The 12364-nt window shown below is 44.3% G+C and overlaps 1 protein-coding gene across 2 annotated transcripts in view; it reads right to left on the reverse strand.

Moving 5' to 3' along the window:
* PKHD1 (PKHD1 ciliary IPT domain containing fibrocystin/polyductin) overlaps positions 1-12364 on the reverse strand; it is a 975887-nt gene that overhangs the window by 700380 nt on the left and 263143 nt on the right. For both annotated transcript variants that reach the window (XM_077489019.1, XM_077489018.1), the window contains one exon: positions 5009-5159. In XM_077489019.1, the coding sequence (XP_077345145.1) occupies positions 5009-5159 (151 nt within the window). The remainder of the gene's footprint in view (positions 1-5008; positions 5160-12364) is intronic.

The following is a 12364-nucleotide window of genomic DNA, read 5'->3' on the forward strand; positions in this document are numbered from 1 at the left end:
TTGGAAGCTCAAGTGTAAAAGTCACAATGCTGGGATCCCTAAGAACAAAAGTGAGTATTTTTGTATAACGTAAATCAAATAACGTGGGTTTGCGAAGATTCTCTGGTGAGTAATGTCTCTGTAACATGCAACTGCACACCAACATAACTTTGCAAATGCCCTGAGTATCACCACAAGAATTTAAAGTGGCTGTAAACCCTTACAAATACCCAGTGACTGGCCTCAGGTGATACACCAAGATAAAACAAATCCTCCTACGCAAGCTGTACCTCTTTATCTGCAGTCTTCTCTTCACTACAGAAGAGAAGACTGCAGCATTTATACAGTTTGTCTGAAATTTCAGAAGGCAGGGGGCTGGGAGCTGAAATTACACTCTGCAAAGCTCAGTGAGAAGAGCTTAGAGGTGATTGGAGAGAAGGGACACCCTTTTGCTGCATACACACGATCAAATTGTCCGGCGTACTTAGTCCGGCAAACAATCCGGCGGATAGTCCAGTGGACTTTCTACCAAACGAACTTGGCCACACACGGACACACAGAAAGTCCGGCGTTTGCTAGCGTGATGACGTACAGCACATACGACGGGACTAGAAAAAGGAAGTTCAATAGCCAGTAGCCAATAGCTTCCTTTTCGTAATTTGCTTCTGAGCATGCGTCATTCTTAGTCCGCCGGACTAGCATACTGACGAACGTATTGTCCGCTGAAACCCAAGTCCGGCGGTAAGATTGGAGTGCAAAAATACTTTCTAAGTCCGCCGGACTTTATGCTGAGAAAGTCCGCTGAAGCCCACACACGATCGAATTGTCCGGTGAAATGCGTTTTGGCGGACTAAGTACGCTGGACAATTCGATCGTGTGTACGCGGCATTTCCTTCACACAGCACACATGACACCAAGGTTGGTGCATAATTCCTCCAACTGACACCAAGGATGGAGCACTATTCCACCCACTGACACCAACAATCGTGCACTATTCCTCCCACTGATACCAATGATGGGGCACTATTTCACCCACTGACACCAACGATGGTGCATTATTTCTCCCACTGACACCAATGATGGGGCACTATTCCACCCACTGACACCAACGATCGTGCATTATTCCTCCCACTGACACCAACGATCGTGCATTATTCCTCCCACTGACACCAATGATGGTGCACTATTCCACCCACTGACACCAATAATGGGACACTATGCCTCCCACTGACACCAATGATGGGGCACTATGCCTCCCACTGATACCAATGATGGGGCACTATGCCTCCCACTGACACCAGTGATGGGGCACTATTCCTCACACCAAAGTTGGGGCACTATTCCTCCTACTGACACCAATGATGGGGCACTATTCCTCCCCCTAATACCAAAGATTAGATTTCTACTCCCACTGGCCACAGTCCGGCCCCCCTAATGTTTGAAGGACAGTTAACTGGCCCTTTGTTCAGAAAATTTAGAGTCTCCTGCCCTAGTGCTCAGGAATGAGACAAATAAACACTATAGAGGGATATGCTTTGTTCACAGTTCATGTCAGAGATTTACAACCACATTAGGTGACAAGTTAAAACAGAATTAAACTCTGCTTTTTTATGGGCCCCAGGAGCTGCATATTAGCACATTATGGCAGACTCACCTGTCACACGATCCCCTGATCTGGTTATGGACACTTCCATATTCTTCCCAGTCGTCACTCTGGGGGTAGGCTGTTTGGCCACTTGATTGGCAAGGCCGCAATGATGTTACTCTAGCATGCAGGGAGAAGCACTTATGACAGAAGAGACCAATAGGGCCGTGATGGCGAACCTTGGCACCCCAGATGTTTTGGAACTACATTTCCCATAATGCTCATGCACTCTGCAGTGTACTTGAGCATCATGGGAAATGTAGTTTCAAAACATCTGGGGTGCCAAGGTTCGCCATCCCTGCAATAGGGTCTCTTCTGTCATAAAACTCCAACCTGTCAGAATATTTTTTCAGGTTTAATTCCACGTAAGGCTGGCCATACACTATGCAAATTTCAGCCTGTTCCTGAAGAACTAGCTGAAACTGCTACATGGGTGGATCTATTTGACCTTTCCTTTCCTGAACAGCTGCTGCATCCAATTAGATGCAGCCACTGTTTGGGTATTCTAACAGTGGGGCTATCACAGCAGGAGATGTGTACACTCACACTGTATAGCATGAATTGAGGAATCAGAAAAAGTTCAAAGGGTAGTGAAACATACCGACATCTTGGAATGAGATCTAGTTAAAGTGGTTTTAAAGCCTTAATGTTTTTCACCCTAATGCATTCTATGCATTCTTCTATGAAGCTGAGCCTGTCATCAGTGCATGTTCAGCCCTTGTATGTTCAGTCCCCACAAGTCACAGTGTTATTGGTTGTTATGGTGCAGGTGGCCGCCTAGACCAAAACAACCAATGAAACTGTGCTGCCTAGCCACCTGCGTCTTCGCAGCCAATGACGCTGTTCAGTCCAGCCACCTACATCTTAGCAAGCATTGTTGCTGTGTGGTCCAGCTGCCTACATCCTAGCAATCAAAGATCCTGTGCAGCCCGGTTGCCTGCATCTTAGCAACCAATGATGCTAGGGGACCCAGCTGCCTATATCTTAGCAACCAGTGGTGTTGTGCTGCCTGGCCACCTGCATCCTAGCAACTACTGCTGCTGTGTGGACCAGCCTCCTACATCCTACCAACTAATGTTGCTTTGGGGTCCAGCTGCCTACATCCTAGCAGCCAATGATTCTGTACAACCTGGTCAACCAACGACGGGGGTGAGAAGGAGCATCACCTGGCATGGCCCTGGCTACCCTATAGAGCAGGGATATACAATTAGCGGACCTCCAGCTGTTGCTAAACCACAAGTCCTATCACGCCTCTGCCTCTGGGTATCCTGCTTGTGGCTCTCAGAGTCTTGCTATGCCTCATGGGAATTGTAGTTCTGCAACAGCTGGAGGTCCCTAATGCATATCCCTGCTATAGATGGACATTGAGAACACCAAAATTGTAATGGCTGCGTTTGCAGAAATAATAGGTGGCAAAATGCAGTCAGCAAGAAAAGATTATACAAGGCATGGTGCTGGCTCTATCTTTTTTTTCATGATGGTTTAAAAAAGTTGGGCACATTTTTGTAAAGGGCATGTTTGTGGAAGTTGTCTGTCTGAAAAAAGTATTTCAAAGAAAGCTTTCCTGATGCTGTGCTTTCCTGATGCTGTGCTTACGCCCTCGCCAGCTGTGTATTTTGGTTTTATACTGCCCTAAGCAAGACTAAAATTGGGCGCTCCGCCATCTAATTTGTCCCACCCCTTCCTGTTTAAGATCTACCCCTTCATCTGTAAGATCCCCCTTACATCAGGGTTCCCAGAGTTCTCCCCTATACTACCATTCTTCAGTCCCCCACAGTGTAGGGCACTACAAATCCCAGCATAGCAGGCTGACATATCTTAGTCCCCAACAGAGGGCACTGCAAGTCCCAGCATAGCAGACTGCCATTCTTCACGGAGGCAGCCCACTATGCTGGAACTTGTATTGCCTTCTGTAGGGGACTGAGAAATGACAGGCCGCTATGCTGGGATTTGTAATTCCCTCCATGGGATTCCTCAGTCCCTCACGGTCTAGGGGACTACAAGTCCCAGCATAGCAGGCTGCCATACCTTAGTCCCCAACAGAGGGCATTGCAAGTCCTAGCATAGCAGGCTGCCATACCTTAGTCCCCAACAGAGGGCATTGCAAGTCCTAGCATAGCAGGCTGCCATTCCCCACTGAGACAGCCCACTATGCTGGGATACATGGGATACCATAGCCCTCAACTGTCGCTAATTTTGAGGAACCGTCCCTGATTTGGAACAAAGTCCCTCTGTCCCTCATTCCTCCTCATTTGTCCATTATTTCGATCTGATCTCTATAGTTGTATACAAAATGCACTTTTTATCAATCACAAAGTGTTTTCCAGCGCTAAACCTTTCATCTGATTTCTAAATTGCTGCATTTGTAAATTCCAAAAGCCAATATAAAGGAATAGTAGTGGTAAAAAAAAAGCACTTATGGGTTTAACCAATCTTGTTTTTTTGTACAATTCTCCTTTAAGGGGGCGTGACAAAGGGTGTGTCCTATGCCTGCATACTTTTGCTGATAGGTGTTCCTCATTCCCATCTCAAAAAGTTGGGAGGTATGGGATACTCTCCCCTTACATGATCAGTATCCTCCAGGTGGGTCCCTCTCTGGAGTCTGGACAGCATGTCCCTCTGCCAGGCCGGCAGAAGGGAGGCGGAGCAAGTCGGGACAAGAGGAGGAGGTTACATCCTCCTCCTCTGATGCAGGGCCCGTGCAAACACTTCATTTTGACAGGGTGGGATTTCCCCATGTTAACCTCTGATTTTACCGCCCTCCAGGCGGCTGCTTAAGCTGCCTATAGCTTGAACCGGCCCTGCTCATAGTGACTCCTCTATGCTGCCCAAGTCATATGCCCTGCGGTAGATACGCCCCTGGCACATGCCTTGAAATCTATTCGCTGATTTAGAGCATGTACCACCGTCCTGCAACCAACCCCTTGATCACGCAAATAAAGCCATCAGAGAGCTTGTTCCCATTGGCTGCTGGAGGCTTGCGATTTTAGTTATGTGATTAAAATGAGCCTGTGTGCTCCCAGCTTCATACAAGCACGTTGTGACTTATAAAAAAAAAAAAAAAAAGAAAAGTGCGTATAAACCATGATGTACGTTTACTGGTGGCTGCTGCTCTTAATGGAGTGTTCCTTTAAACTGGAGGACAAGCGTTCATTTGTAATAAGCGCTATGTTGTTTAACTACAGACTTTTTTCATTAAGTCCCGCTTAGCGATAAATGGAGTGTTGTTGTGCAGCAGAAGCAGGCGTTCCAACTTTCACGGGCACTTAGCATTATTTATAACCCTAACCATGCCTAAATTGTTTTTTTATTTTAATGTACGCTCTGTTACAAATTTAATTTCAAACTGTTTGAATCAGTCTGTAAAAAAAGATTTGATTATACCTGGGTGTTCTGGAGCCAGCTCTCCCGTATCGCAGTAATCTGAGTGATAATTGGCTGATTAGGGGCCTGACACTCCATCTCTGCCTCAGTTGCCACGGCGACGGAACAGCAGCCGATATATATGAGGACTTCATCTTTTTCCACTTTAGGGCTGAAACGAGAGAGAGGAAGGGAGGGTGGAAGAGGGGGGTAGGTGTCATCAATCTTAATGAAATGCAATTATTTTTGCTCTTATTAATCATTGGACGCCATTAGCTCGTGGCAAGTACAGGGCGCCATTTGTCAAAGTTTGCAAATTTCTGTAATTTTGTTTCCATTCTTTTATCGTTTATTTGTTTTTTGCTGATCTGCAGCCTGTACGAGGCCGACACATGTGCTAAAATATATGACGCCGATTTCTGGCTGTTTAGCCAAATCTGCTGCTGAACACAAAACAACATCCTGCGCTGATAGCGGATCATTAATAAGCAGCTGCAAATGGTGGTGGTGCCGTACAAAGTGCAGTACTCAGGGCACACAATGGGGTTCTATGATAGGGTGATCAGAAGAAAGATTCATTGTGATTGGTTGCTGTAGGTTACGACACCTTAAAGTATATGTAAACCAACCATCACCTTGTGAAACAACCCATTCAGTTTAAAGCGGTGTTCCGCTTAAAAACAAAAAATTCAAAGTCAGCAGCTACAAATACGGCAGCTGCTGACTTTTAATAATCGGACACTTACCTGTTCCAGGGTCCAGCGATGTGGGGGATCGAAGCACCGCTCGTCTCCTCCTCCGCTCGATGGCGCCGGCATTTTAACTGTGGGCGCCCGGCTGTGGCTTCACAGCTGGGCACCCACTGCGCATGCGCGAGCCGCATTCCATGACTGGCCGCGCAATCATCTGGGACCTGTCACGTGTCCCAGATGATTGACAAGAGGGAGGGGGAGAGGCGATCTCCATTCCTGCACTGAGGGAAGTGACGTCAGGAGCCCAGGCGCCAAAGGAGGCAGACTATAAGGGACCCTCTAGCAACAGGCATTTGGAGGAGAGTAAAAAAAAAAAATTCTCCAAATGTTTATTTATTTATTTTTTTAAGCACATACATTTTTTTTTTTTTTTTTGGAGGTGAAACTCCACTTTAAATGGAATAAAAGGCAAAACATTTGTGTACAGAGATATAAAAACACTTATAAGTACATTTTTACCCCTTTTTTTATAAGTGATCACCTTCCCTCTGTTTTCAGCTACTTAAAGTGCTTGTAAACCCTCTGGGACCACTTTACACAATAAATGAAAAATGCCAATCCACCTGGCTCTTAAGGCTCACTGAGCCTTGGGCGCAGTACCTTGCTTCACAGACCCACTCCTGGCCTCTAGGAGGGAGCTCCCCTGACACTCCAGGCCTTCACACTCCTCCAAGGCTCCCGGTCCCCTCTGGTCCCCAGGACTCTCTCTTCCAGTTGTCTCAGCTATGTCCCTGACTCTCTCAGCTTAAGGATATTGCCTGGGTTTTAAACAGTAGCACACCTCCCTCCTGGCTGCAGCAACTGCTCCAACACCAACACTCCTGAGCTATGTTCAGATCTGCCTTATAATTAGTATGTGCACCTGGACACACACACAACCTGCAGAACTTCTGGAAAGCCCGGACTCAAGACCGAAGACTCCATCCCTCCTGATGCTCTTTGAAGTCTTCAAGTTTCCAGCCCCAATCCAGACTTTCAAAATCCAGAGAAGACTTAAAGCATAATTTCCTCTGATCATCAATCTTCTGCCGGAACTTCTCCAACTGCCTCTTTGGGAGTCCTATGTCCATTTTACACTCATTTTCACCGAGACATGGGGTCTCACTCTCACGGTACATATATTCTGGGTACATTCGATGACTTGATGAATGTCGTTCAAAATTGTGTTTGTTCTTAACATTTGATTTTGGAATGAATGTAATTTTCCAAATGAAAACCCACATACACTGTTAGAAATTTGTTGAATGGCCGAAAATGATTGTCAATTTGACACCATTAAAATTAGAAGACTCAATGAACGTTCTCAAAATGGAAAGTAAAAAAATTGTTGACGTTCCTCATTGGACGAAATGCGTAGGATGGAGCCTGGGATCTGATGTCACGACGAAACACTGACTGTAGCCATCTTGTTGATTGGAAACATTTGATAATTTTTACCTTATGACATGCTCGTTTTTAACAGGCAAAATGTCAGTATTTTGGAATTCTTATTGAGATAAATACATATTGGCTTGATATACTGCACCACGAGGAGTCATTTCCTCTCATTCAATGTATGAATCTGTGAATCTATTATATGTGAGAGCTGTACAAGATCCAGGTGCCTGTTACTTTGATGGAGACATGATCATCGTGATATACTATGCCTGTTTGACCACCTGTAATCTAGTGCAGTGTTTCTCAACTCCAGTCCTCAAGGCACCCCTTGAGGACTGGAGTTGAGAAACACTGTACTAGAGGAATTCCCTCAGATGAAACGGCTGTGGTAATTACTAAGGCAGTGAAACTGATCAAATCACCTGTGCAAAATAATGGAAAGCCTAAAAAAAGGACCTGTTAGGGCGCCTGAGGCCTGGAGTTGAGAAATACTGATCTAGTGGTCCACTGCTTGCGGTAAGAGGCCCGGTGTGTTGATTTTTGGTGGCGGATATATTTATTCACCTTGATTTGTCCGATTTACACCCTGGGTGGTTCTGAAAAGGAAATGGACCTTCCTTCCAACATTAGTGGATTTTTACTAACATAATATTTTTAGCGCTGCATATACCCATTTCTTACCTATGTTATTGTTACCAACAATTCTATGTCAGCTGCTCCTTGGAATCTAAGCACAGTGAATATTTGTCATTTCTATTAACTGCTTGCCGATATTTCTCATTTCTGTTAACTGCTTAGGTATATGGTGGCAAGGCAGCCCTACTGTGCCAGATCTTCAGGGTAGAGGGCGCGCGCATGCATCACCAGTGACTCAGCCGTGCTGTGATTAAACACAGCAGATGCTGATCAGCGGCTGCTGGCCAATAGATCACCGCCGGTACATGCCGATCATCTGGAAATCAGACAGGACAGGGCTATGTAAACAAGGCCTGTCAGCGGGAAATAGTTTTTTTCCCCCCGCAAAGCAGGGAATAAAATCCTTTACTTCTCTTTTTTTTTGGGGGGGGGATACAGATGTAAAGGGGGTAGGACCTCTGATTTTATTAGTTTGTTCCCACTGGGAAAACGTTTCCTCACTTCCCCTGAGACCCTGATAAGGGAGAATAGTAATGGTCCTGCATTGTATGGGGGTGAGGTCAGAGAGCTGTGACTAGGGGAACAGTCACATGAAAAGGAGGAAGTCTACGAGAGCGAGGAATTTAAGGAGGCATACCATCTTATCTATCATCTTCTAGGCATAACCAGCTATTAAAGAAATATATGTTACCCCATATTCCTGATCTGTGCCTGCTGTACCACTTAATTGTATGGAAAAGTATCCTGTTCTCTTTGTATAGCTTCCTTTTTGTGAAATCCCTGGTGTTTCTGCCAGTCCCCCTGTCATTGTAATGAAAACTGACCACACTAGGCATGAGAGCAAAGCATGTTCAGTTCTCTATCTGTGTTTCTGCCAGTCCCCCTGTCATTGTAATGAAAACTGACCACACTAGGCATGAGAGCAAAGCATGTTCAGTTCTCTATCTGTGTTGGGAAATCGGGCCTACTCGCCTCCAATGATCAGACTTGTCCTGACACGACCCCCTGCACTGTCATTTACTGGGGAAGGCCAGTGTGATGCTGTTTCCCCACCTCCACCTTTCTAAAACCCTTTATGCAGCTGTAATCACATACTCATAAAAAAAGTGGGGGAAATAAGGTGTTTATGTTTTTATTTATATGTATACACATGTTGTGCCTTTCATTTCTATTTTAAACTAAATTATTTTTTATTTTTTTACAAGTGAGGGTTCACATATGCTTTAATCCTTGCAATGATCCCCCTCAACTGCAAGGTTTAAAGTGTTACTAAACCCAGGACCCTGCATTCACTATATCTGGACTCCCACAGTACACAGACCATGGAAATGTAATTATTTTAGTAAATATAAAATGAATAAATACATTTTCTCATCAGCAGTATATAGCAGTCTAAAGCCCCATACACATTATTTGATTTTTTGCAGATTTTTGTCTTCAGATTTACCAAAACCATGTAGTGCAAGGGCCTGTCTGGTTGCATACAAATTGAAGCTCTTAAGGTTTGAACTCATATTATATGGTTTTGGTAAACCTGAATACAAAGATCTGCAGCAAATTGAATAGTGTGTATTGGTCCTTATGACTTCTATGTTGATATAGGCAGATCTGTGAATATGAATTCATGGTCTATACAAGTAGTTATCTTGTGACCAACAATCTGTAGGGTCATTTGTTTTTTATTTAGCATGGAATGTCCATTAAAAGATTTTGACCTGTAGAACCTTTTCTATTTTGGCTAACATGAAATGATTTATGTTTTCGTTTCGGATGGGCAGGGTGGATCTTCCTGCTTTACTGAGCCGACATAACGATTAGGCTCACTCTATCAGTTGAGTCGCTAGTCTTATGTTTGTGTTGGTTTATGCGACCTATTTATCTAACGCATTATCGGCTGATGAAGACTATTATACTATTATATTATACACGCAGTTGCTCCTCCTGGCGCGTTTCGTCACTAATATGACATCGTCCTGGGGCACAGGCTGTGTACTGATGCACCGCTTATTATAGTAAAAACACACAGCCACACTTCATTCTGACTCGTAGGTGGCTGGCTTTAAAACGCCATTTTAGATATGGGAAAACAAGTTAGTGGTGCCAGGAGTACTTCATGCCTAATGCCCCGTACACACGGTCGGACTTTCCAACGGCAAATGTGTGATCGGAGGCTGTTGTTGGAAATTCCGACCATGTGTAGGCTCCATCAGACAGTTTCCATCGGAATTTCCGTAGCACAAAATTTGAGATCTGGTTCTGAAAATTTTCTGACAACAAAATCCTTTTGCATAAATTCCGATCGTGTGTACACAATTCCGACGCACAAAGTTCCATGCATGCTCGGAATCAAGCAGAAGAGCCGCACTGGCTATTGAGATTATTTTTTCTCGGCTCGTCGTACGTGTTGTACGTCACCGCGTTCTTGGCGTTCGGAATTTCCGTTAACTTTGTGCAACCGTGTGTATGCAAGACAAGTTTGAGCCAAAGTCCGTCGGAAAAAAAACATGGGATTTTGTTGTCGGAATGCCCAATCAATGTCCGATCGTGTGTACGCGGCATTAGTCTATCATTTGTTCTTAGGGTCCGTTCAATATATACATATGCATGACATGTACCGGTTAATCAACATGGTGTCTGCTCAGCATATAATAGGTGTCTTTGCTAGTTATTAATGAGTGAATTAAAAATGTTATCTTTTTTTTGTGTATTAATTATCTTTTGTTACTTCAGGGTGACTGTTTTACGTCTGAGCTGTTTATTGATTGGTGCCGATATAGACGATTTTACCCATTTAGGAGCCGTTACTATTATGCTATCCTCCCAGGTAAACTCTTGTGACATAGCGGTTTCTCTGTGCGGGTATAGCTTGGCCATTTAGATGAGGGCTTTACAGGTATATTGGGACAAACTTCGGACACTTTGTGTTTAATGCCCTGTATACACAATCGAGCATCGATCGGACATTCCGACAACAAAGTCCATGAATTTTTTCCGACGGATGTTGGCATAAACTTGTCTTGCATACACATGGTCACACATAGTTGGTCGGAAATTGCGAACGTCAAGAACACGGTGATGTACAACACGTACGACGAGCCGAGAAAAATGAAGTTCAATAACCAGTGCGGCTCTTCTGCTTGATTCCGAGCATGCGTGGAACTTTGTGCTTCGGAATTGTGTACACACAATCGTAATTTCCGAGAACGGATTTTGTTGTCAGAAGATTTGAGAACCAGATCTCAAATTTTGTGTGATGGAAATTCCGATGGAAAATGTCCGATGGAGCCTATACGCGGTCAGAATTTCCGACAAAAAGCTCCCATCGAACATTTTTCTTCAAAAAATCAGACCATGTGTACGGGGCATTAGGCATGAAGTACTCCTGGCACCACTAACTTGTTTTCCTTTATCTAAAATGGCGTTTTAAAGCCAGCCACCTACGATTCAGAACGAGGTGTGGCTGTGTGTGTTTACTATAATAAGCGGTGCGTCAGTACACCGGCTGTGCCCTAGGACAACGTCATATTCGTGACGAAACGCGCCGGGTGAAACGATGTGCTGATATGTCCCGTTTGTTTGTTGCACGGGCGTGTGTACTGCTGCCGGCCGGCCGCATATTTTTAGCATATTCCTTTATACGTCTTGAAGGCATTTTTGTTTTATTATATTCTTTAAAAAAAAAAACAGCAGATATGGCAAATCTTTGCATTTTTTTCTGAGCTACTTTCGTGTCATCACCTAACGAGCTGTGGAGAATTTGTCCAGCAAGGTACTGGATCAGACGGCCCCCGTTGATGAGGTGTTTAGATTGGTGTCAGAACATCACTGAGGAAAAGGCCCTGGCTGGGTGTTAGCCACAGGCATTTCTAGCCTGTGCAGCTGGTAAGCGCACATTCTTTATGGTGGTGGATTCACGGTGTCTGTCAAGAAAAAGTCACAAGAGTTTCATTGAACTGTTCACATGCTGATTCACACGATTCACCTTCTAAAAAGGAATCTTTGTTTGGAACTTTGATTCATTGTCACAGGATCACTCGCAGAGGCAATAACTTCATAGTTGGGACTGTATTTACATTTTTCAGAATTTATTTTACATTGATTATATGCCCTATTAAGGTTAAGGTTTCACTTGTACGTTATTTAGAGCGCAACCATATTTTGTTTTTATCTTTATTCTTGTGTATTTCACTTTGTGTTGCAGCTTATTATTAGCTCTATTTCCAGCGCAGTCTTTTGTTTCCACTTCTTTCAGTGTCTGGCCGAGTACTGGTTAAAGTGGATGTAAACCCAATGTTATCCTTTTTGAAACTACTGCCATAGGGGTTATCTATAAGGATATACATGCCTCCTGCATGTATCTCTACCTGTCAAATGTCTCCCCTCTGTCTGTTATGAGACATGAAAAACTGCAGATTCTGTGGGTGGGTCTGTTGGCAGGAGCTCGGTGGGTGGAGTTGTGATGTCAGTAGACTCCCCGCCCACCTATACACTCCCCTTGTCAATATGCATATTCTCCTGTGTATTTCTTACACTGAACTTCTGCTATGATCTCTAACATCCAGTGAAAAGACAGGAAAGTAACCACATGACTTCAGTATGCCCAATCATGCTG

Source organism: Lithobates pipiens, unplaced genomic scaffold, assembly GCF_037356315.1.
Source record: "Lithobates pipiens isolate NorthernLeopardFrog02 unplaced genomic scaffold, aLitPip1_a1.2 Scaffold_18, whole genome shotgun sequence".
NCBI lineage: Eukaryota > Metazoa > Chordata > Amphibia > Anura > Ranidae > Lithobates > Lithobates pipiens.